We start from the raw sequence: 25,277 nt of genomic DNA, 5'->3' as shown, positions 1-25,277 counted from the left end.
ATTTGGAGAGGAGATATATGGCCAAAATGACTCAGCGGATCTTTTCCGACGGAAATAGAGAAAACTCTGGTGATTAAAGCAGAGAGAAAAAAAAAGAGAAATCTGTGTGTGTAACGTCACTGTTCTCGGAGGGTCGCGGAATATGAACATTTGGTCGTATAATATAAAATGCAATCCGCCCTACTTGACAACAAATTCAAAGTACGCGGAGTCCGCAGGACGTAACAATAGTTCCGTCACGACGAAGCTTGCGCTCGCGATACTTTGGTGAAATGAGAATTTAAGCTTTCTTTGTTAGCAGCGCCGATAAAAACGCGTATATTGATAACCGCGGTCGCGATATTCAAAGGCATCCCCTGATTGTTTCGAGCAATGTATTTCAACGTCACAAACATACACATGCAAAATCTATTTGCAATTCGCACTGATTCGAACGATATTTTATCTCCCATAGTCCCACATCCGTCATGCGGAATTTTGTTTATCCTTTCATTTTGCATTTATTCACCGAAACGACTTGCAGTCAGAGCCGGCCAGGTTCCGCTTCAACTCTGTAACAAAAAATTCACATTCGCTCATCAGATCAGACCAACGAGTGCGGACGAGTAAAAATGTAGTTTACCCTCTGCGATCGTAATTCAAATCGAGCTGGAAATTATATCCCAGCTCTAGATCGTCAAGGGTCAAACAGAGGACTGTAGTAAACTTGTGAACTTACCTTCAAGCCGACTCTGCTTGGCCCGAAGCGGACCCTCCGGTGCGGCATCCGCGTCCACCGGATTGCTGTTGCTTTCCGTAACAACTGAAACAAAAGAATAATTTTCCCGGTTAATAACCTGCGGTAGAGAGAAAATATCTTTGATTGGGACGAATCGAAAATACGGAAATATTTTGATATGGGATTTTTATCTCAATATTTTTGTTCCAACATTGAAAATTTAAATGAGACATGAAGCTTTCAAGAAAGCTGATGAGGAACAAGTTGCAAAGGCAAAGATTGTAAAGAGTTGAACACAGATGTGTAGGAAACTTGTAAGCTTTACCTTCCGGTCGACCCTGGTCTACCCGAACCGGATCCTCCGGTGCAGCATCCGCGTCCGTCGGACTTGCTTCCCGCAACGTCTGGAACAAAAATTTAGCGTTCCTGGTTGGTAAGCTGCGATAGAGAAAGAATGTTTGGTCGGGATGAGTAGAGAATATTCGCTACGATTTTTTTTCCTCATTGACATTGAAAGTCTAGATAGGAGCTTTTGAAAGAGCTGACGAAAAAAAATACCAACAAGAAGCGGAAACAACAGTTGTGTGCTCTCGAAAATACTTTTTTACGAATGGACACTTAAATTTAGATTCTGTAACGAGAGTAAACAGACTTGAAAGAAACGCTGACCGTAAACAAAAAAGTCTAAAAGGAAGGTATGACGTTAATATTCTACACAAGACCGGTATACTTATATAGTTGGGAATTATTCAGAATATTTGATTAAGAATATGATGAATTAGAGATCCGCGTTCATGGACCGTTATCCGTCTCTGTCTGGATCAATATCTTTTGTATACAACAACGCAATAAATAGATAGACAGACAGAGATTGACGAGAGTAATTGCAAATTCATAAAGTGATGATTACTAGTCGGATGATGACGGATTGTGAATGTCGAGCGCGAAATTCCGACTTCTTATTCCCGGAAAATTCGTCAAACGTCCGCTCTCGTTATCGGAGACCTCCCGCATAATAAATGATTCCACATACTTGGAAACGTGACGTACTTGGATCGCTGCCGGCGTTCTGCTTCCCGACTGCTGAAGTCCTCCAGATTTCACTCGCTCACACTTCTAATGCCGATACTCGCGATTCGACCGTGCGATTAATGAACGCGATGCCGACGTGATGTCGATTGAGTATCTTGAGGACCAACGAGATATATTTCTTTTAATTACACGAGACGGATGTGACGAGCGCGTCGCGCACGGCTGCTGTTGATGGAATGAGGTCGAATACACGAGGTGCGCGAATATTATAATACGTAGGGCAAAAAGTGTCGTCGCTCGCGAGCCGATCAACACAATCGGCGCGATGTAAACATTGTGGGCCTCGGCGGCGGTTGAAGCAAGGGAGACTTGCCTTTGAGCGTATCTTCTTTTCTCGAAGGTTCCAGAGCGACGAGGGGAATGCGAGGAGGCCTTTCAATTGCGACATTGATGCATTCTATTTATTGATTACTGAAAATAAAGAAAATTACTCTGTCAAAGCGTAGGACATTTGTTAGCTTTATGTTAATTAAAGAGGAATGTGTACGATTAGAAAATGTGTTAGCAACTAATTGTATAGAATATCAAAGTTGCTTTGACGCCGTTTGCGGAGAATAATTAAAGGTCATGATAGCGTTAAAGAGTGGAATTTCATCCCATGCGAATTTTGTCTCGTTCTTATTAAATGTTAGTCGTGTATAAAATGTCGTATTTAAAAGTATTGTTTCGCATTCACGAGACTTTGTCGTAAATTCTGCTTTGCGGGAATTTCAGATTGGATCGCGGGCCAATACTTTTCAATGCGACGGGGAATAGAGCGTGAAAATCTTGTATGCCTCTGAATCCGAAAACAATTAAGAGAAGAAGAATACTTTTCAATACGAAAGTTCGCATTTGAAAATTATCGATTGCGATTGAATACAAGGCATATTTGAAATGAATTGAATCCTAATTAATGCGAAGCATTCACCACTGCCATCTCGCATTTAGCGCGGTGTAATTTAATGGGAATTGATACTTTTTAGTCCCTTTCTTCCGATCAGAAAGCAGAATTCAGACGTATTCAAAATGTCAATACTTTTTAATATGTTTCAGTTCGACATTTTATACAGGGAGATTATCCGCTGCGGACAATAACTCTTCTACTTTTCATCTAATATTCAATGATGATAAATAACATTTAATTGCATTCGTTTGGCTTTTTTTATTTCGAAAATAAAAAAATATATACCAGGGTGAGATTTTACCCATGACAGCATCAACGTCATTTTCTTTGATGCTTTTTTTAAAAGTTCAAATATTTCGTCGACTCGCGGGATATTTATAATCGGAGTCTCGTCGCGTTAATTAACACGTGCTCCTCCGAGCGGATCGAATGCTCACCGACGGCCACTGTCAGTGCCACGAGCGAATGTCCGGAGCGGACGGGATGCTGAATTAAGAAACCGGACGAAGTGAACGCTACACGGGCAACAATACATCATGCGTCTCCATACATGTCAAATTGTTTATTATAGAAGAGACTTTGATACGGCAATATATATTCGAAGATTTAACATTTAATACGTACTTTTATTTTTTCTGCTCCTCTCCTCTCCCCCCCCCCGCTCTTTTTAGACCACCGGGCATAGTCTGGCATAGAGATGGCAACTGTGGTTGCAGCACGGACATAAACCGCCTGAAAATGGATGTAGCATGGTTTTCCACCACATGCAGATTTTACCATCGAGACCTGAAGGTGAATGTACTATCGTAGTTCCCCTCTCAAAATGAATGTAGATGGCGTCCTTTCCCAGTGCGGAAAGTCGGTGTCGCAGAAAATGTCGTGTTGGCCGCTCTCAGATTTCTCTCTGGTAATCGTCCCTGCTAGGGACGATTCAACTTTCGGGGAGGGAATGCAGGCGTAGTTTCCCTGGCTCCCCTCATCACGGTCCGAGCGGTAGGCACCCCGCAGGGGTTTTAGTCGGTAGAAGTCCGACATAACCCCCGCCCTCCCCAAGGGGCAGGGATATCCATGAGGATTTCCTTGCGTGACCAAAAAAAAAAAAAGGGACGATTCAACTTAATTTATTATGAACCTATGTTCAACCAAAAATAGGTTTAAATCTTAATTGCGACCTAGTTATATAACATGGTTCAGCTTCTCCTTTCAATTATAATAAATAAAATGCGATAAATAAATAATGTTTGTCTGCCTTACCTTTGAGTCACATCATGACCTTCATTTGACAGAAACAGTGGCGGCTCATAGTGGGCCTTTGGAACTGATAGAACACGCTGCTCGCTTTGGTCGCACTTCCTGCACTTTGTTATTTTTCTTACCCATCTTGATATTAAATTTAAATATATACTTATCTTGCTTTCAACGTAAAAAGTGTAACTAACAAACGAGTAATCTTGCTGGTGTGTCAAAAAAGCGGTGTGTTACTTCCATTGCTTCCCGTTCGCGTTCGAATTCGGAAGTGTGGAAAGTGCTAGAACGTGTCAAAACGTGGTCTGTTGGAACCGCGGAAAAGTATCGTGAGAGAAAACGTTTCACGCACAAGAATATTCGTGTCGAATTGATATTCCAAGACTCATTGGGGCACGTGTATATAATAATAATTGTGAGAACTCGAAATGTCACAGAAAATGGTTTTGTTGCATTGTTATCGTCGTGGTTGCGGAAAGAAATTCGATCCCAATGATAATAAGGACGGTATGTTCTATTAGACCCCTTAAGTTTTGATTGATTATTAATAATTTAAGTATTAATAATATACATGGGAAAGAGTATATCTTTCTGGTTGTGTTGCAGACGATTGTGTTCATCATCCGGGTCAACCTGTGTTCCATGATGCGTATAAAGGCTGGTCTTGTTGCAATAAGAAATGTATAGATTTTACAGAATTCTTAAACATTAAGGGTTGTACAAAGGCCACGCATTCAGATGAAAAACCACCAGAGCCAGAGAAACAATCCATTGATAAATCTAAAGCTCATGAAATAATAGAAGTTGTCTCCAAATCAGCAATTAATGATTCGACATTGAACAGGCCTTCTTTTGATACACCTCAGCTACAGTTGTCACCCACAATATCTCCAACTCTGTTGGAACAAGTCAAAGGATTGACAGCTTTAGAAAACAAGCCAATACTAGGTGAAATACAAATAGGACAAAATTGTAAAAATAATTCCTGCAAAGTTACTTACAACGGTGAGGATTCCAATGAGGAAGTTTGCATTTTCCATCCTGGAGTACCAATTTTTCACGAGGGATTGAAATACTGGTCCTGTTGTCAGAAGAAGACAACGGAATTTTCTGTGTTTCTGGAACAACGAGGTTGCTCTCTGGGAAAACATGTATGGTTTTCTAAGGTAAATCATTCACAGATAGAATATTGTGCCTTGATTACTATTATTTTTCAATAATCACAGTTTTAAATATATGTTGTTTCAGGATATAGGAAAAAAAGTACAATGTAGGATGGATTGGCATCAAACAGGCACATTTGTAGTTGTTTCTGTGTATGCAAAGAAATATCTACCCAGTCAGTCGGCTGTCAAATTGAATCCTGTCCGTCTAACTGTAGATTTGTTCTTTATAGAAGAAAATTCAAGATATAATCTTGATATAGCTTTGAGAGGAGTATGTATTAATTAAGAATTGATCCTAATAATTGAGAATTGTTAATATTAACACGATCTTCCTTTTTCAGATTGTTGATGTTAAACAAAGTAGTGTGAATATGTTACCAACTAAAGTAGAAATCAAATTAAGAAAAGCTGAGCCTGGCTCGTGGTCAGAATTAGATATTCCAAGAAAGGAAGAATCAGAAGCTGATGAAAGCAACGAAAATGTTACAAATCTTAATGCACAAGTGGAAGCTGTAGACCTCAGTGACCTTTAACTGTTTGATAATTTTATGCTAACTGGGATAATTTGATTTTCTAGAAACATTTATTTTTATCTAAGAAATAATATCATTGTAATATCAAAATATTTGGTCAGGGTAATCTCAAATACACTTTATGTTTGGTATTACAATGAAAAAATAAATCTAATACCTTCACGGATTTACAAAAGATAATATGATCTCTATTAAGTTAACTTTTTAGGCATAATGATTTAATTTTGCAAGAAATTTGACAAGAAATGATAATTTTGTTAAAAAAGAATTAAACTTATATCTTTTAAGTTAAATACATATGCATCTGTAAATGTAACAAACATTTTTATGAGATCTCGTGATTTAGTCTTTACTTAAGTTTTTGTCAGTTTCCTAAAAAAATAAATTATAATATTTCATTGTGTGTATGTATATCTTTCGTGATCCTGTGAAAAAATGTACATACATATATAATTACTGAAAGTAAGTTTGCTCAATAAGAGCAGAAAGTGTAATGCGGTGTAATTGAAAAATACCGAATGGTGCACTTCCGTATACGCTAACCTCTACTTTTGATGCATGTATACAATTTGAAAGCTATGCAATATGACAGACTCCAAATTACGGGTAAACATTATTAATAATTTTATAAAATACGAAAATGATTCCTTGTCGTAGACGTACGAGTGAAAACTATACATGTGTGTGTATATATATATATATATATATATGACACATGTTTACAGAAAGGTTAACAGAGATGGAAAAATGTAATTTTTAAGATATAATTAAATTAAGATTTAAAATATAATTTTTATATTACCGAACATAAATTTTTGCGTTGTAACATTTTGAACATTGAATTGTGTTGGACCCAGTGACAAAAAGAAAACTACTAATACGATATGATAATATTCGTGTATGTGTTATGTTTCCTAATATGTATTCCTTAACATTATGATTATTGATTATTACTAACATATTGATTATTATGAGCAAATTTGACTCTTCAATATTTTAAAAATATTGGCACAATATTCAGACAGATGATATAATATTTCAGAAATATGTACAGTATATAAAACACATGTTTTAGATATTAGCATTACATGGATATACACAGTCAGATGTGATATTTAGTGCTAAACTAGGCTCATTGAGAAAAGGATTTAAAAAAGAAATAGACTTTACATTCATAAAAGCACCACACAAGGTTTCATCGACCAATGGAGAAGGTAAATTGTAAAAAAAATGCTATCCTTGGAATATTATACTGTTAAATGATACAATGCTTCTATGTATTATAGGATACGGATGGTGGTTTAACACAGAAGACCATTGTTTTAAAGCAACAACACCTAGTGATTTATGTGTAGGATTTACTGATAGTATAAATTTAGTAAAAGAGACATTTTTGGAACAGGGTCCTTTTGACGGCATATTAGGCTTCTCACAAGGTGCTGCTTTTGTCAGTATACTATGCGTTATGAAGAAAAAGCAATGTAAGTTATTCATAAAGTGATATATAGAAATTTCTATAGAAATCTATTATATACAATCAACAACTTATGAATATACAAATTTTTTTGAAGTACTAGAAATTGAATTCAACTTTGCTATCATCATATCTGGCTTCAAGTCGCTATGTGCACCTCATTCAATATATTATAATGAAGAGATAGATATACCATCATTGCATATTTACGGAGAGAATGATCAAGTCATTCCTACAGGTAGAATTATATTATATATTTATTCTTATTAATTAGGAAAGGTATGAAATAATAAGATGCATTCAATTATATAAAAGATTATTTCTTACAGAGATGGCAGGACAAATTAGTCGTCTTTTCATAGACAAGGAGGAAATATGCCATGAAGGTGGTCATTATATACCAAGTAAGAAAGATATTTATAGAAATTTCATAATGAAAATGCTGGAAAATAAAAATCTAAATAAATAATAATTTTCTTGTTGGGTTAGGTAAAGTTAACAAAGATTTTTGTACTCAAATCAGTATTCTGTTATAGAGAAAAATCTTAAATGCTAGTATATATAAAATAATAAAAAAATCAAAAAGAAAACCAACTTCTTTTTAAATATTAAATAGGGATATGTAAATCTTGTATAATATATATTTTTTCTTGCTGCCATAACGTGATATTGGTTAGGTTATTACAAGTTTTAAGAAATATACACTTAATTGATCGGCTAATAATATTGTGAGATAGTATAACTTAGTTAAATACAAAACTGTAGAATTAAAAATTATTACTTAGAGCATTCTATTTTACATTTATAATGATTATGATTATCAGTCAGTAGCCTGTAGCTTTTACTCCAAACTAGACTGTTATGATTAAGAGGGAAAGAACAGAGAATGGACATAATATTTATAATTTATCACACTCTTTCCTTTAGATTTTATGTTGTAATTATAAAATTCATGATTTAATGACATTGTGTAATATCTATGCCACAAGACTCAGCAATTTGATAATACAAGTATATAGTTGTATGAAGGTTAAATAAAGTTAAATAGGTGACATACACGTGTATACATGTATATGTGCAAATGATATTTGATTTGAAATATAGCAAAATATTTTGAACTAACATTTAAGCTATAAACATAAATTAAATATAATCTGAGGTATTTATTATCATCCTGACCATAACAAAACACTTATATATATTCATTGCTATAATATAATTTGGTTTAATACATGATTTCATAAGCATATGATTTTAGTTTTATTATCACCTTCAGTCTAATAATATTCAAGTACAAATTGGTACTTGCCCACTCACTTTTATAAAACTGAAGATCACATGACTACATATCTTCGATAAAGGTGTTGGAAAAGTTTTGAGACTCAGTATCTGCGTATGAAGTAGTAAGTATCTAATGTTCACATGATACCTGTGTAGATTTCCTCATTTTTTTTTTGTTTTACCATTCTGAGCTGCTTTGACAAATTACTAGATTGCATGGAACACAACACTTTGTCGTCGACTGATGCGATATCATTCATGTCATTTCAAGGTGACTGCTCTTGGCCGTTAGCTTCTTGTGATTTCATCACATCGGGAAGATCCGGTGGTAATGAGAATGGCGTCATTTCAAGAGGTTCAAACTGGCCATTATCTTGACGCAGAGCTAAGCCCACTAACGCAGGACACTGTGCCTTTGCCGTTAATGACGTTAGTCCATAATCAGATAAAAATTTGCTGTCACTCATTACAACGTTGTCCTTGTTAAATAGTTGTTGATTTACAGGAGGTACTTTGAGTATACCTACGTAAATTAAGAATTATCTCTTTGTCCTCTTTAGTAGTTTAATCATAAGTCACCAAGAAACATGTTAGATAGGCAGATAATTACTCTCTCACTATTCCTAAAAATAAACGTATCCTCACCTTCAATCATTTTCTTCAGTTCGAGAACCGTGGTGTCGTCCTTTGCATCGGTAAATATCGTCATATTTTTTCGCCTGATCATTAAAAATACATCCTAAAAATTAAAACATCGGAAATGTCTTTAGAGGTTAGTCGACTCGTAGCACCATTCAGTCGTGGTAAAACGAATAAAGCATCGAGAGTGCATCGAGGACTTACCATTGTAATTCTAACTATGTACGCCTAATAACGCTAAGATTAATTAGTATATTGCCCTTGACGACACAAGTCTTGAATTGTTATGTTTACTAGCAGGCCTGCAGGTTAGAACTGGCAGATATAGATTGTTATAGGTGGTTAAAATAAGGTAGCATAGCCAGACAAGGCGAGTGCATAAGACAGCTCGTTCGATTGGTTCGTGCTTTCTAAAGCAATTTGCCTTTGGTGTGTTCCGTCTTTATTTTACCAATCGGAGAGTGGCTTAATATTTCGAAATATATTTGCGATAACGCAGGATACTTCAAAGTTTCTAAAAGTGGAGTATGATATCGTTCTCATATCGGATGCTCATGGAATCCCAAATGAATAAATTTTGACGATGTAAATTTTAATGATTTGTATCAACGATCAATCGAGAAAATTGTACTTTGTACAGTTTTCTGTATAAATGTTTTCAATAAATAGGAAGAAAAAAGGAATTTTGTATATTTTTCGTTACACAAATTTTTTATGCGAAATTTAACGTATGAAATCTCTAGGGCAAAGTTTCAGCTTCGATTGATAACTACCGACGGCTTTGGGCGATACATACGTATTTAAAAAACATTTATTTGAAAATAAAGATTAGTCTAGTCCGCCGTTGAATTATACTACTTGAAGAAAGATCCGACTGATCCGCCACTGAGTCTATCCACTTGTCCAACTGATTGAATTATAATATCACTTTTTAATTTGTCAGAAAGATCTATAGTGATTCACAACACAACAGACACACTGAAACTAAGTCGATAAGCTAATGAGTTATTTTAATCAAGACCCAGATTCTACTTAGCCGAGAATTTAATCCATTAGATGTAACAAGTTTTTCTATGATACCATTAGATGATGCTTCGATGGTTCGATAATCGTATCCCGACAAATACAAAATGTGTGATTGATAACATAAAGCAGGTATGCCAAAAAAATGAAATGCAACTAAAATAACGTATACATAAATAATATGTTACAGCCCAAAATTACAGACTAGCGATATCGCAAACTAACTTTTCGCTCGAAGATGAAACGAATATAAATGAAAAAAGAAATACAAAGTAAGTATAATGGAGACAACAAAAAGAAAACTATGCTACTATATAATCTGTTAACCGATCGGTCTTTGAGAACCACTGCGTTACGTTCGTTGAAACTCTTTCGCGAGACTATTAACTTCAATTTTTGATGATGCAACTCTTCATGCGCAGGTACTCGCTTTACGAGGGTCCTTGGCCTTATACTCGCGCGACAACAGAGTTGTCTCTCAAGATAAGCGTCGCCTCTCGAATGCTTTGAAATTCAAAAGAAATATGAACAAGGTGATATCGTACAAAGTGATATCGGAAGTGTCACGTTTATTTCGGTTGCAACGAGAATTACGTCGTAATGTCCAGTTGGGTCGGTCTATTTTTCTGCTTCCACCGTTTCATTCAGCGCTATATTTGACTTGACCTCAACAGTCATACTCTCTCGTTACGTATGCATTATAGTGGGAACTCGTGTAGGCGGAAGGACGCAACGGTAACTTCTAATTTCGTCGTACTACGTTCGTAGATCTTGCTTCTACTCCCAAACTTTATTTTTCTGCTCTCAGAGAGAGAGAGAGAGAGAGAGAGAGAGAGAGAGAGAGAGAGAGAGAGAGAGAGAGAGAGAGAGAGAGAAGTATAGTGTAATCTTGGCTCAAGATTTCTCCCAGTTCAAAAGGAGTTGCTTAAAGGACTCTCGTCTCGCACGTGTGCGCCGCCGGATGCTGGTGCCTTCGGGATCAGCCCTGTGAGACGAATATTCGTGAATGAATCGGCAGCCCCGGCGTGACGTCACCGTTAGCAGCCGGCCGTAACGCAAGTCCGTGACAGAGGGTGGCGATCCATGAGGAGGCGCGTGCGCTTTCGCAAGAGGACCCTGTCGGGCGTCGCGACGCGTTCGCGTCGGAGAAGCACGTCGTCAGCGGGTAGGAGAGCAAGCAGGCAGATAGGTGGAAAAATAGGCTTTGACGGCGTCCTCTTTTCATCACTGCCCGAGTTTTGGTACGCTAAAAGTGAAGCAGGAAAGAAGAGAGAGAAGGAGAAAGAAAGAACGAAAGAAAGAGAGAGAGAGAGAGAGAGAGAGAAAGTAAGGGAGAGGGAATTAAAGACAGAGACATGCGATGAACTTTCAAGAAGAGTTTGATCCGCACCACGAAGATGCACAGGGAACCGTCCCCTTGCGATTGAAGAAGATCCCATCAACGTGCGCTTCCACTTTCGCTTCCTCTCTCGTCCTTGAAGCGAGCGACTCCACGGTTTAGCGCGTCGCCTCCCTCGGCAGCCGCGCAGTGCGACTCATCTCGTGCACTTTTCCTAGAGAGAGAGAGAGAGAGAGAGAGAGAGAGAGAGAGAGAGAGAGAGAGAGAGAGAGAGAGAGAGAGAGAGAGAGAGAGAGAGAGAGAGGGAGAGAGATCTTCCTCCGGCTTGAGATCCATCTCACAGCTGCGGAGAGACACAGGGTGAGAGAAAGAGGAATAAAGAGGAGAAAGAGAGCTTCGTCTGAGTTCCGTGCGTTTCGTGTCGATTGATCGATAGTACGGGCCCCGCGCGATACAATAATTGGGTCGCTCGCAGCTAATCACGATCACCCGGATAACAGCGGAATCGCGTTCTCCACGCGGAGGAAGACAAGGTGGTGGAGTAGCGGTAGCAGGAGCAGAGCCTTCGCCGGGAGGCGGCCAGCCTTCAGGCGTATACGAGTCGTTTGTATGCCTTGGGCCACGTCCACGTATATGATGAAATTGCAGCTGTTCGTTATCGAGACGGACTACTGCTGGAGGAAAGCGTTGCTTAGGTAAGACTACGATCGTCCCCGTTTTCTCTCCCCTTCCCCTCGTGTTGACCCGCTTGATGACCTCGAGAGGGCCATATGTGTTCCTCCACCCGCTTGCTACCCTCGGCTTCGCCTATTTTCAGCCTACGTAACATTTCGAGCAGACGGACATGCTATAGTTAACACGATCAGCTGTTGTTGATAGCGTTGTCGACTGCCGCTGACTAGAGAGATCCGCTTTCGTGTGCTCAGGCTCAGGTAGAGAAGGTGCGCTACGTCACCTTCACCTGGGCTTCGTTCGTTCCTTTTAATTGGCTGGCATTCGCGGAAGAGACTAGCCACCGACGAGCGGTCTCGTCGGCCGGCTAATTTCATTACCCCGCTTTCAGTCATCGGATTAAACGACTCGGGTCCGTGACGAAGAGGACTGAACGATGATTCAGTTGTTTATATGTATACAAACACACACACACACACACATACGCACGCACGCACGCACGCACGCACGACGATAACACGTTCGACATGTTCTCGCTGATTATTTCTGTAGTCGCAGCCTCCTCCTGCGTTGCTCCTCGCACGCTTGCTGTTCTCGCTTGGTGTGTGGTAGTGAGAGATGCGCCGCCGCATCTCCGTCGCGTGTGTGAGCAGTATTGACTGTCATCAGTTATTTATCATGTTGTCCATTACTTTGTTATTACAGTTACATTACGCGTTATCCGATCATCGCACGAAGGCAAGGATCAGATCGTATGTCATGGCCGCGTTCGTACTTCCAAGCGGATTACGATTTGCGGACGGCATGATAAGCAGAACGTCAGTGATGTATCTCATCCGCTTTGAATAAAGCAGTCTTTTCATCGCTATGTTTCGTATACCATCTCTCATTGCTCTCTCATCTCATTCTTGTACGTAACACGCACGTAACACGCGAGTTCGACGACGCGCCGAGACGGAGCCATCGGCGAGTCGCGCCGTCTTGCCTCCTCCCTTTGGCGAAAAGGAACAAAACGAGTGATTCGATACAAGGGTCGATCGCCATCGCCGTGGCATTACCCGCTTCTTTCCGAATGCGGTGCTTGTCGCGACGTAAACGCCGATCGACGACAAGGTAAACTCGTCGAGACACCTGATTCCGACGTCGCCCAACGGGAAACCACGTCGGGAACGACGGGAAATGACCGTAAAGACTCGCTTCCCGATCACGATTCGACCATTCTCACATTATCTTTGTGTGATCGTGATTTTCAGTTCCTGTCACACATAAGGAGTCGTTGATCAACCTCCGCAGTAAGACCTCAAGACCTCGCATTTCTTCTTACATTAGCACCCGGTACACGCACTTCCTGTAACGTAGAGACAACGACTTGCAATTTTGCGAATCACACCATTGATCGGCGTCGTCGGAATCAGGCGTCTCGGTAAATCAGCGCTGATCGGCGTTTACAGAATCGACCGTTTCATTCGGCACGATTCGGATCGAGGCGCGCGGCGATTCAAAGTTTCGCGGGCGAATTCGGTCGGTATCGCGAGCGTTTCACGGCCACCGTCAGATGGCTCTTGCGTCCCACGACGAGACGCGTTCGGAGCGCGCATACTGAGCGGTGCCGAAAGTACATGCCGTAAGTACGCACTTTCTCAAATGAAGTCACAGCCGGAAGTCTGCTTTTGACACGCGATTCAGTGCATGCTTTGGGCCAGAGCACAGACTTCTGCATAACGCATAATACACAACGCATAAAAGAATCAACCAATCAGAGTTCTTTCTATCCTGAGGAGGGAAATGAAGAAAACCATAGACATAGTATAGACTAGACTGCGCGTTCACCCAAATTTCAAGAGTGGAGGTACAACTCTCGGAGAAAAGGAAACACTCTGTTTTTACTGTTCGTTCTCTCTCGCACAGTCCTGGTGGAAGGGGAATGGGAGCGATGGTTACTGTACAGCAACTGCCTCCCCTATACCTCTCCCATCGGGACTGTGCGAGAGAGAACGAATAGTAAAAACAGAATGCTTCCTTCTCTCCGAGAATTACATCTCCATTCCTCGAACACGAGGAGTCTAGATATACTATGGGCCAGAGCACAGACTTCTGCATAACGCATAATATACAATGCATAAGAGAATCAACCAATCAGAGTTCTTCATTTCTGTCCTGAGGAGGGAAATGAAGAAAACTAATTAGTTTATTCTCTTATGCGTTATGTATTATGCGTTATGCAAAAGCCTGTGCTCTTGTCCTATGTCTATGAAGAAAACTAATTGCTTTATTCTCTTAGGTGTTATATATTATGCGTTATGCACAAGCCTGTGCTCTTGCCCTTTCTCTTTTCTAAGCTGCGTTCGGAAACGTCACTCGGGTATTCTCTTTCTTCCTTTATCTCATTTTTATGTCTCTCTCACACCAACGTAGCAGATGTACCCGAGTGGCGTTTTCGCGAACGCAGCCCTGAACGTCGCGCCTTCGGTTTTCAGCTCGCTTGTTTCAGCCGAGTGACGCGCAGCGCTGGATGCGCCGCCACCGCCATCCTCGCTCGTCGCGTTGTTTCCGCTCGCAACGTCGCTGCTCTCGTGGAAGCGCTCAAACCACGGCGGAGCGTGCGCGCGTCCTGCGCGCAAGGCAGTGCGCACGACGGCGGTGCGAACGAACGAACGAACGGGTGAATGTGGACGGAGAAACGTGCGTGCGTGCGTGCGTGCAGGCGTGCAGGCGTGCGGCTGGACGGACAGTGGACACGGGCACACGCAACAAACACGGCTCGCCAGCAGTGGCGGCGTCGTCCGCGAGTGACACACGGAACGGGAACGGAGCGGAGCGAAGAGAGTGCATCGCGAAATCGTGCGGTGTCGAGTCGCGTTGTGTCGCGTCGCGTGCGTGTGTTTCACTGTGTCGCGTGTAATGAGTTTGCGTCGTAGATCTAGTCTCGAGGGTCCGCCGCCGAGAGACGAACGCGCGACCGAAGAGGAGTCGTATGCCGTCCAGTGTCCATGTAAAATCACTCACTAGACTGCCAACTCCCTCCCCCGCTCCTCCGTTATATAGTTGGTTAGTTTCGTCGTGTGGTTTGATAAGTGTTTTTGGACCTCTCGTCTCTCTCTCTCTCTCTCTCTCTCTTTCCCTCCCTCATTCTCTCTGTTTCTCTCTGTCCTTCTCGCTTACTCTTTCTCTCCTCCTTTCCTCCTTTCTTGCGCCTCTCTTTTGCTCTGTACTTTGCTCCGCTCGTTCTTTCTTCCTCTCTCACTCTCTTTCTCTCGCTCGCTCGCTCGCTCGCTCGCTCACTCGCTCTCTCTCTCTCTCTCTCTCTCTCTCTCTCTCTCTCTCTCTCTCTCTCTCTCTCTCTCTCTCTCTCTCTCACACACTCTCTCTCACTCACTCACTCATCTTGATCTTTCTTATCTCCCTCCTTTAAGAAAGCGGTTGCATTCGGATGCACATTTTATTGGTTATGTTTCCCGTTACGTCGTCCCGCACATAGCCGTGCATCTCGTCGCGTGTATCTCTGTGTACACACATCGGTGTACGAGAGAGGGAAAGAGAGGACGAGAGAAGAGAGAGAGAGAGAGAGAGAGAGAGAGAGAAGCAGAAGAGAGACCGTACCGTAAACGACACACAGTAGTGCGTGCACGTATAAAGTAAAATGCATAAGCTAAGACTACCTGTCAAGGTCGAATTGCCCAGTGCTATAACAAGGTATGGCGACGCCTAATTCACAGGTACCATTATTGTTTTTCTTTACGATTTTCGTTGCGTCACAGGCGCGATCTTACGTTTAAGTTGCACGGATAACGTGATTCTGAATCGCGCCGAGTCTTATCTGTCGAATCTCTCTCGCGGCTCGCTTTATTGTCTCGCTGTTCTCGCGCCATGCGTCTTCTCCCAGAGATGCTCTGGCGTTCACATACCTCGCGATCTTTATTCTTCTTCACACACACACACGTTCGTTATTCTATTAAACTTTCCAAACAACCGCCCCCTTCCTCTCGCCAGGCGAGAGAATTCCTCTCATTATCAGATTATTTTTATCCACGCCTCTCGCGCGCGCGCGCGCGCATAGCTCGGTTGACTAAGCATCGTCAAGCATTTTTTCGTCGTTGCGTCTTCGTGAGACGGACACGTTGCAGGTTTCTGCTCTCGCTTCGAGGAACTTCCTGTTGCAACGAGAGTCGGAGCGAGACACGTTTCGCGATATTTCGTTTCGCTCCAACTTCTCGCCGATAAGTGCCCTAACAGCGTAGATGTCCAGAGGAGGACGTCCTGGGGATGTTTCTTCATTCTCAGGACGTCCCCAGGAGAATATGTACTGTCTGGGTGGACATCCAGAAAGTTCCTCGGCAGGGAACGGACCGTGTCCCGTTCTGACTTCGATTGCTCATGTTGACACAACGGTAACATAAGTCATTCTCGTTTTTCTCTCGGCCGGCTCAGAGTCACGGAATCCGCGTTCGATTTCTCGATCGACGACCGAATCTTGTCTCTTTTCAGCGCGCCCGAGAGAAGCGTTTCTCTGCATGCGTGTGCATGTGTTTACACGAATCGGTGTTCTCGTTGTCTATTAAGTCGCGCAAACACGCTTTATCGCTTGTTCTTTTTTCATTCGCACGGCGCTCGACTGCAGGGGGAGAGCGATGCAGCAGAGTCCGCTGGACGGTTGCTGCACATTTTAGGAGAGCCACCCAAATATTTATTCGATGTGAAAAGTACTAAAATATTTACCGTGTGACATAACACTTGACAGCTGCCGCCGAATACTCGATAATAACGGCGCGTCGTTATCTGATAAGCCGCTGCGTTTCGCGGCCTCCGTTTGCAGATACTATTGAAATCGTGCGTTGACCTGCCGACTGTTTCGTATACAAGATTGCACTCCGATAACGCCTTCGTCACTGTTCGTTATTTACGTTCAATCTGATTCTCGACGATGCGATCGCTCTGCAAACACGCACGGGGGAGGTAGGAAAATTTTCGAAAAATTGGGACGGAACATCGATTTATTGCGCTTTACAGCCACGTCGTCGTAACATCAATATGAACAGAAATTCAGACAATCGTTAGGCAAACACGATACGATGCTACGAGAACGCGAGTAAATACACATTGATCGGGCAAAAAAGAGTATAGATAAAGCGAGGGAGGGGGAGAGAGAGAGAGAGAGAGAGAGAGAGAGCGAGCATTCGCAAGATAAAGCGACAGCGCGCGAGATGATTGACGGGGCGAACGAAGGTGAATGTTAATATCCCTCTCGCGGAACGAAACCTGAACGGCAGGCCGGCGGGAGTTTCGCCGTTGGTTCGCAGCGGTGTCTCGCGAGTATCGCGGGTGTCGCTAAAGACGCTGACTTGCGGCGATTTTCGGTCGACGACGACGTGTCGACACGCGACGGAGTTGCAGAGGAGCGATCAAAAACGGACACCCTCGCGAGCCGGCGTTTTTCGCGACCGCGACGACACGCGTCGCGGTCACGTTTTCCGCCGCTTAGCAAGCGTTTACGTGACGGTTTTTGCAGCCGAACGCGATCGCACTTATCTCGCCGTCGCCGTGATACGACGATGCTGATTAATATTTGCTTGGTACCGGCCTGACGTATATGTTTGTCGAGTGGCAAGCGCATCGCGCTGCCGGCGGGCGCCGCGGAAGGAAGAAGGAAGAATCAAATGAAAAACGCCGGCCGTCTGCCGTGGCGGATAACTCGCGATCGCGCGTCCAAAGACGTCGGGATCGATGACGCGCAGTCCGTAGTCGCGTGCGGCCAGGAGCGGCCGCGCGAAAACAGCTGGTCCATTGTGAGTAGCAGACGCGCGCGCGCGAGTTTTTGCACTTGGCGGATGGAAGAAAGCAGGCCGAGACTAGAGGCGAGATTCAACGACCAGTGCGTCGATATTTTCAGAAAGCTCCCCCGTGTCTGTATTCTTCCTTCGTCTCGGGCGTCTCGACGCAAACGCGCGCGGCCGGCCGCAAACGGACATGACGCGGCGTGTTTAACGGTAACGTTCGCGCGACCGCGCGATCGGCGGATCGCGCGGAAAAAGTTGCGACAGTTTGGCGGGCGGCGGCGATTTGCACGCGATCATGTCGGCATCACCGGCCGCTGTGATAATCGGCCGTGTTAATAATGTTTCGTCAGGGGCCGCGGCTGACGACGCGGTGCGCGGAGAGCGTTAATTTGCAAGCTAGATCGCTGCGCGAGACACAGTTTACGGCACTTAAATGCTGATTAGCCGACGCCGTCGTACAACAGGCGCGTTTCGGCCTCGCATTCAGCGTCGCGTTCTCGGGCCGGATTAAGGCGGAGAGTCGTCGACGACGACGACGACGACGACGGACAACAACAACAACTCCGTCATCGCCTCGATCCGTTGTCGAGGCGACGAGTTGCTCCTTGCCTTTAATTGAGCCTCGCTCGGTGCGACGACTGTGCGCGACTATTCTTGCGGAAAGCAGCTGACCTTGGCCATCGGACCATCGTGACACGACGCTTCACGTTTCGCGTAGTTCCCCGGCGTTGTTTCCTCTCGTGAGGAGCGATTTTCCGCGCGTACCGAGCGGCCGAAGCGGACATTCCGTGAGAAGCGGCGCGCATTCCGTGGGCCACTCGTTATCTGATTGATAATCTGATAATTTGTTTGCTTTATGTTCGACGATTAATCGAACCCTCCGAAGCTATCGAGAGGCGTTGATGTTTTGTTGCAGTCGGTGCGATAAGTGTCGAGAAACATGAAGGAATTGTCCGAGTTCGACGACTCGAGCAGTCGATATGCTGCTGATGAGCGTCTAGCTCTCTTTAGTCTTATCGTTCTGTCTTCTTCTTTATTCTTCGGATCATTCTAAGTACGATGGTATTATGGTGAGGTGAAGAAAAAAGTCTAGGTACTTCACGGAATATTTTACCTTTTTTTTTTAACTTAGTATTTTGGGTATAGATATTATGTAAAAATGTGAAAGTACCTGGTCAAGTATCTTCCTTTTCATTGACTTTATTTCGACACTTTTGCACGCAGATTGATGAGGAGAATATAATATGCGAAGAAGAACTCTCGCTGAAGGAAGTTTTTTATCTCGTGTGCCCGGATAGAGTATCCTTGAGTTTGGAGTGTTTGAGTAATCTGGCTGTAAAAATACTCGGTTAATATTGCCCAGATCCTCGAGTATCTTTAGCCGTTGTTTCTTCTGTTTTATTCTTCGGCTCATCTTGAGCATGACAGTACTGAGACGAGACCGACGAAGAAGCAGATATTTTGCAAAAGAATTCAATTTTATCGCATCAAATTGCGCACACACGAGTAAAATATGATATATCGCGCAGAGCTGCTTCTTCTCTTCGCCGACCTCGCATTTGCGCGCGTATTGACGAAGAGAACACAACATATGCGAGCGAAACGTACGATATCTCATCAAAACGTGATTTTTATTCCGGGTCTCCCCGGGATAGTATCAGTGGCGAATCAGTGGTTGGACAAATATTCGGTCAACATCGCCATCGACGCCTCGTGCAAAGGCGTCCGCCCACTCTCACGACACCCGCGAGTGTATTTCGCGGCTCGCACTTATCGCGATTTCGTACGTGCCGTACGCGATAACGTCCGACGAGATTTACGACTTCGCCATCCGTCATTTCTCTTTCACGAAGGTCCCCAGGTGCGGCTGTGATCGAAGCGCGCACGGGACCTTCGGCGATCGATCGCGCGCCCTTCTAAGGGCGGCCAGGTCGGCCAGGTAACGCTGGATCGTCACGAACCACCTGTGTGTAATCAAGTGCGCGTGCACTCGCGCCAGCGTTTAATCGTCGGCGAGTGCACGTGTACGCACGCGAACGTGCGTGAGCCAAATAGCGAGACGCAGAAATACACACTGCTTACGCATGCCGAGATAGAAGAAGAAAGAGAGAGGGAGAGAGAGAGAGAGGGAGACGGTAGCATACACGCGCGTGTATTTAATTCGCGGAGAAACACACCATATATCTCTTCCGACGCGAGGCGATGCGTGCAAATAACGCTGGGTCGACTTGATGTATGCCGATAAGAACAATGCCGGATCTGCCAAAATTTGCTGGCGAGCGCATATTCTGGAAGAAGAAACAGCCAGTGCCGCCAAAATTATTTCCAATGGCACGGACTGCGTCTTGTGTTTCCGATAAAAAATATGCGTATAATAAGGTCATTGTTGCATTATTTTGCACTGATCAACGCTATAGTAGTGATACTTTCGGCGGAAACAATACTGATTACAATCCCTCCGATATACGAGATTGTAGTGACACGGAGAAAAACGTTAAATTGACACGACAGTGAACGAACCGAACGCATTTCAATCGGAGGAGACGAAATTTTCGATTCTTAAAACTGAATTTGATTCGTGGGTGCTGGGTATTTCGCTCCCTTAAGAAGAAATGCGTTTGTTCGTGTGTGTCGCGTTAATTTAATTAAACTTTTTCTCCCGTACAGAGAAAAATATACCGATGTGAAGCTGGCAAACAACTTGATGTAAAAAAGAAAGATTCTCAATACGATTGTATTTCGTTTGTACCTGTTTGTACGGCTTTTTGTTTCGTTTGTACCTCAAAGAATAAAAAGATAGAGGGAAAAATAGCCAGCAAGCAAGTATAAGATATCCGAAAACGGCCAACGTCATTCGAAAGAGAATCGTTTGTACTTCTCTTCAAAGCATTTGTACCTTAAAGGAACCGGAAGTACAGAATTTTCAAAAATCATCCAACAGGTACTTTCGCCAATTTTTGAGATATCGCAAAACGGCCAATGCCACTCGAAAAAGAATCGTTTGTATCCGTTTGTATCTTCCTTCAAATCGTTTGTACCTCAAAGGGACCGGAAGTACGAAAATAATCTTCTGACATATTTTGGAGATCTTGTAGTTCCGGTTCCTTTGCGGTACAAACGATTTGAAGAGAAGTACAAACGGGTACAAACGATTCTCTCTCGAATGACTCGTTGGCCGTTTTGCGATATCTTATACTTGCTTGCTGGCTATTTTTCCCCCTCCCTAACCCAATCTTATCTTTTTACCTTTCGAGGTAGAAATGAAACAAAAAGTGGCACAAACAGGTACAAATGAAGTACAATCGAACCGTATTGCGAATTTGTTTTTATCAAGTTGCTTGCCGGGTTCACATCGGTGAAAAATATTCTATCGCTGAGGAGAGCTATTACTCATTTTTCTTTTTCTTTCAAGTAACGATTACCTCAACAAGTAAAATATCTTTTCTTGATAATAGTCCTCATCAAGTACAGTCATCGGGGAGAAGCTCGGGAAAAGTTCATCATCGTGTTCCCGGAAAGATGAAACTTTCATCTCAAGCCAACATTTTTATTGCATTCCGATTGAAGCAGCAATCCTGCTGCCGGAGATCCAGAACGCATCTTGAGTAAATTTGACGCTTGTGATGAATTTGCGTCAGATTCGCCGATGACGTAAACTGCCGAAATACATACTGCGGAAACGTACATGCGCCTCAACGCAATATTTACATTTTCCTGTGCACGGACATCTGTTCATTTGCAACGGGTTCTTTCGCATCTGAAGGATCATATTTTTTTTAGCGTTGGCTATTTTTCATATTCGCGCGAATCAACTCAGACGACTCGGTCACGCCGATGTGCGTCATATTTTTGAAGCGGGCCTCCTCTCGCGAGGCCTTCGACGAACTTGGCCTTTCTTTCGCTCGATCTTGACAGGACGAATCAGTTTCCATCCACTCGCGCAACAGTAGCCATCTCGTGCTCCTCTCCTGAGCGGCGCCGCGGCGGTTTCTTGTATCATTCGTGGCTGATCTCGCGGATATCCTGCGGTCCGCCTTCCACGCGCGGTTTTCCCTGAATTTTTCCGGGCTTATCGCGCGCCCCTTCTCTTCTCTCTCCCTCCCTCCCTCCCTCCCTCCCTCCCTCCCTCCCTCCCTCTCACTTGGCTGATATCCGACTTCCGCAGTCGTGCGACGCCCCCGTTTCACGACGGAATTTCCTGATGGAATTTTATCCGTAACGCACGGGGGTGGAGCATTCGAGGATTCACCGACACGCACGCATACACGTCTACGAGTGTAATGCCGATTCCTCGGATATCTCCCCGTGCAAATAGAATTTTGCTCCGAATTCCCCCGTGAATTATACAGATCGTCTATAAATCGAGAGCCTAAGTGCTTAATTCGATCGAGTTAAATCCACCTCGTTCCGCCACAGCCGGCAGGTTAAAATAAAACTCCGCGCTAGCCTTTATCCTTGGTCTCTCCGGCTATCGTCGTTCTTCCATCGTTTCGATTATTTCGGCCCTGCCCTCTCTCGCTCTACCCTGCCCTGCTCTCTTCCTCGCCCCTTCGCCCGTCTATGGTTACCGTCGTTTCCCACTCCAGGTCTCTCTCCCCGCCGGCTCCCTTCTCTTTCTCTTCCTTTGCCACGCTAACCCACACACTCGCGTTTTCCGTTCTGCGGTAATTATGTGGCGCGGTATCAAGTGCGGAGCCTCTACAGTCCGACAGTTTTTTCGCACTTCACGTGCGAGTGAGATCGCGCGCTCGTGCGATATCGAGTGCTCTTCCTTGCTCCCCCGGCAGCTGTCGAAGCTGATTAGAGACGTGGGGTACGGAGACTGCAGTTAACCCGTGTTCGTCTCTCCGAGTCTCTGCGGATACTCCTTCAGGTGATGTCCTCTCGCACGTCTGTAGAATATCCTTACGCAACGCGGTCGCTTGTTGTGTTTACGTTATGTATTCGGAACGTGAACAACGTCGAAGGCACCACTGGCCGAGTCGGAATTCTCACCCCGCCGCTTTTAAGAGGGTAATTTTATCAGTGAAAGCAAAAAAATAGTTGCTGTCAGATTATAGTTATTTTCTAACCGACCGTTTCTTCTAGTGGTCCTAACGAAAAACAACAGCGGTTATTTTATCACAGCTGACGCTGCGGCAACACTCGTGACAGAAATGATTTCTCCCGACTATATACAGTCTGTTCAACGAGAAAGTGTCGATGATAATCTGAAAAGAATAAGAGATAAAGTCAAGTTGTTTTTTTTTTTTTTTTTTTTGAACGAAAATAGAAGATTTTTAGTAATGCGTAATTACCTAATATTTGATCCAGCCGCTTCCATTATCAGTTATTGCTTGGCACCATTTTTGCATATTTTCGACCAGATTTTCGGCGTATTCTGGTAGAGAACGTCATATTGTTTTTATTTTTATGCACAGCTGCTTAAAAGTGAAGACACGCTTTCCTTTAAGTTTCATCTTAAAGTATGACCGCACATTTTCGATGGGATTTGCGTTTGGAGAGAATGCCGGCCAATCCATCATAGTTGTGCCATTTTCGAGCTTTTCTGACAGCAGCGGTTTTTTCATGGTGGACCGAAATGTGGTGATGTCACATCATTTTCATGCAGGCGGCTTCTGATGGTATTGAGCGAGATATGTTGACCTTTTCGGCGGAGTTTTACTTGGGCTTAACACTGAGATTCGTCTGAAAGAGACAAGATCGCTTTGTCTTCCTTCGGAGTCGTTGCATGAGACAGCCCCTTTTTCTGGCAGATTGTCAACATTTCCAGCGGTTTTGAATCTATTTATTCACTTCCTTACGAAAGCCACTGACTTTTTAATCGCTCTAGCAGTTGCCGCGATTGTTAATTTTGGAGTTCTTTAGAATGGTTAATAAGAAACACCGCCTCCTAACGCTTCAAATATTTTACACTCATTTTAAAAAATAATGTTTACTTTTAACGACTACTCAACGCAACTTTCTCATGTACACTGCGCAAAAGAAGTTAGTTTCAAGAGCTCAAACGGTATGAGATAGATGGTGCTACCATGATTTTCTACAAAAATATCACCCACACTTTCTTGTTGAACCAGACTGTATAATTCTTCCGCTACGCGATCATAGCTGGAAGTATCAAAACACTTCTTCTCTCCCGGTGCTTTACGTAGGAGGCGCGAAGTCTTACTCGGCGCCTTTGAATGGCAGCGTACGCAGAATTTGCCGCTTGTGGGTCTTCTCAAGAGCACCTTCCGGCGAAGTTGCAGGTTCAACACCGTCAAAATAGTTTGATGGACACTCGAGAGGGATAAATGAGCGTTTAATCGAATATCGAGGTCGAGAGCAGGATATCAACGTCTCGTCTTGGCCGGCGGCGTGGCTCGTGGCTGGATTCTGAATCGCCGAATGCGAGAATTGAAACGCAAAGTTACTCAGCGTCGCCGCCGTATCGGTCTCCGCCGTATCGGAGACCCCGAGATCAGCCGGGAGAGTTAAGAGGATTCTATATGAAATTGGATCAAGCCGACCGGCCGGCGACACGATATCGATCTCTTTCCGTGCCTTTCGTCGCCGTCGTCGTCGTCGTAATCGTCGCATCCGCGGTCGCGCGTCGACGAGAGATACACGACGCGAGCCTTGCCGCGGTATCGGTGATTATGCTAAGAGAACTAACCCAGAGATCAAGGCTCCGCTCTCTTCCGCGTGCTTCATGTGTGTGCTTGGGAATCTCGGCAGCCGCCAGCGAGCGATTTTTCCCTCTCGCCGGCACCGACCTCGCCGCTGACGATTGTGTCACCCGCTGGATGTCGTCACGAGTGTACGCGAAGAGGGCCTCCCGCACATTTGTTTTCGTATCCCCGTGGCTCGATTTGGCCGGCTCAGAGCGACCCCGTGGAGAATAAACAGACGTGCTCGCGGAGGTGCTTTCGAGGACCCACAAGTGGCAAATTGTGCTCTCCACCGCCCGTTGGAGGCGCCGAGCGGGACATGGTTTTCTACATGAAACACTGAGAAAGAGAAGAATGGTTTGATTATTCATAGTCGCGTAGCGAAAACTCTTATCATATTCGACAAGTCATTTGTGCCAGCAATTAGTGTCAGCGATAAGCCGATAGGCGATAGTTCCGCTCTTTTCCCCGCGGCGAAAAAGCCGACTATTGTGAGTGACAATTTCTAAGTGCGCCACACACAAGGTCGGGCATTTATCATCTCCTTACGTAAGCGCCCGCCGATGGCTGCTCGTAATATACTCGCAATTGTTTGATGTTTGGCGAAACGGTATGAACGTTGATCTTCATTAATGACAGCCGCGCGTGCAGTTCGCACAAACAGCGCTGGAGGCGATCCGGACGAACGACTTGACCTTCTCACGGCAGGTCCTCCTGCCGCACGCAGTCCTTCCCGATCGCGCATTTTCGCGTCGAGATCCGCCGTCAATCGGCCGACATTGACA

General features: G+C 44.0%; 4 protein-coding genes across 16 annotated transcripts in view; 3 read left to right on the top strand and 1 right to left on the bottom strand.

Annotated features, from left to right (window-relative positions):
* Positions 1-3,785: 3,785 nt before the first annotated feature.
* Positions 3,786-6,038, top strand: mora (cysteine and histidine rich domain containing protein). Its single transcript, XM_011147534.3, has 4 exons — positions 3,786-4,448; positions 4,548-5,107; positions 5,190-5,378; positions 5,449-6,038. The coding sequence occupies exons 1-4, from the start codon at positions 4,370-4,372 to the stop codon at positions 5,638-5,640; spliced, it is 1,020 nt and encodes a 339-aa protein (XP_011145836.1). The 5' UTR covers positions 3,786-4,369; the 3' UTR covers positions 5,641-6,038.
* On the top strand, positions 6,039-8,622 carry LOC105186990 (esterase CG5412). Of its 3 annotated transcripts, none has more exons than XM_011147536.3 (6): positions 6,039-6,246; positions 6,716-6,854; positions 6,927-7,121; positions 7,212-7,352; positions 7,444-7,518; positions 8,373-8,622. In XM_011147536.3, the coding sequence occupies exons 1-6, from the start codon at positions 6,226-6,228 to the stop codon at positions 8,393-8,395; spliced, it is 594 nt and encodes a 197-aa protein (XP_011145838.1). In that variant the 5' UTR covers positions 6,039-6,225; the 3' UTR covers positions 8,396-8,622. The 3 variants fall into 3 exon arrangements, with proteins under 3 accessions (XP_011145838.1, XP_025156166.1, XP_025156165.1); XM_025300381.1 differs by lacking the exon at positions 8,373-8,622 and adding an exon at positions 7,792-8,183; XM_025300380.1 differs by lacking the exon at positions 8,373-8,622 and having other exon boundaries at positions 7,444-7,662.
* EloB (transcription elongation factor elongin B) lies at positions 8,258-9,403 on the bottom strand. The gene is made up of 3 exons (XM_011147535.3): positions 9,239-9,403; positions 9,041-9,134; positions 8,258-8,918 (listed from the first exon to the last, which is right to left on the bottom strand). The coding sequence occupies exons 1-3, from the start codon at positions 9,239-9,241 to the stop codon at positions 8,662-8,664; spliced, it is 354 nt and encodes a 117-aa protein (XP_011145837.1). The 5' UTR covers positions 9,242-9,403; the 3' UTR covers positions 8,258-8,661.
* A 2,261-nt stretch (positions 9,404-11,664) lies between these two features.
* Positions 11,665-25,277, top strand: part of LOC105186991 (phosphatidylcholine:ceramide cholinephosphotransferase 2) — a 31,551-nt gene continuing 17,938 nt past the window's right edge. Inside the window, exons 1-2 of one of the 11 annotated variants that reach the window (XM_025300376.1) lie at positions 14,561-15,060; positions 15,547-15,761. In XM_025300376.1, coding sequence (XP_025156161.1) covers positions 15,709-15,761 — 53 coding nt within the window. In that variant the 5' untranslated portion in view covers positions 14,561-15,060; positions 15,547-15,708. The other 10 variants (XM_025300375.1, XM_011147542.3, XM_011147539.3 and 7 more) reach the window with 10 other exon arrangements.

The sequence above is a fragment of the Harpegnathos saltator genome, unplaced genomic scaffold (genome assembly GCF_003227715.2).
Source record: "Harpegnathos saltator strain DR-91 unplaced genomic scaffold, Hsal_v8.6 scaffold36, whole genome shotgun sequence".
Classification (NCBI taxonomy): Eukaryota; Metazoa; Arthropoda; class Insecta; order Hymenoptera; family Formicidae; genus Harpegnathos; species Harpegnathos saltator.
Note: the sequence above shows the minus strand (reverse complement) of the source record. Positions and strands in the feature narration are given on the sequence as shown.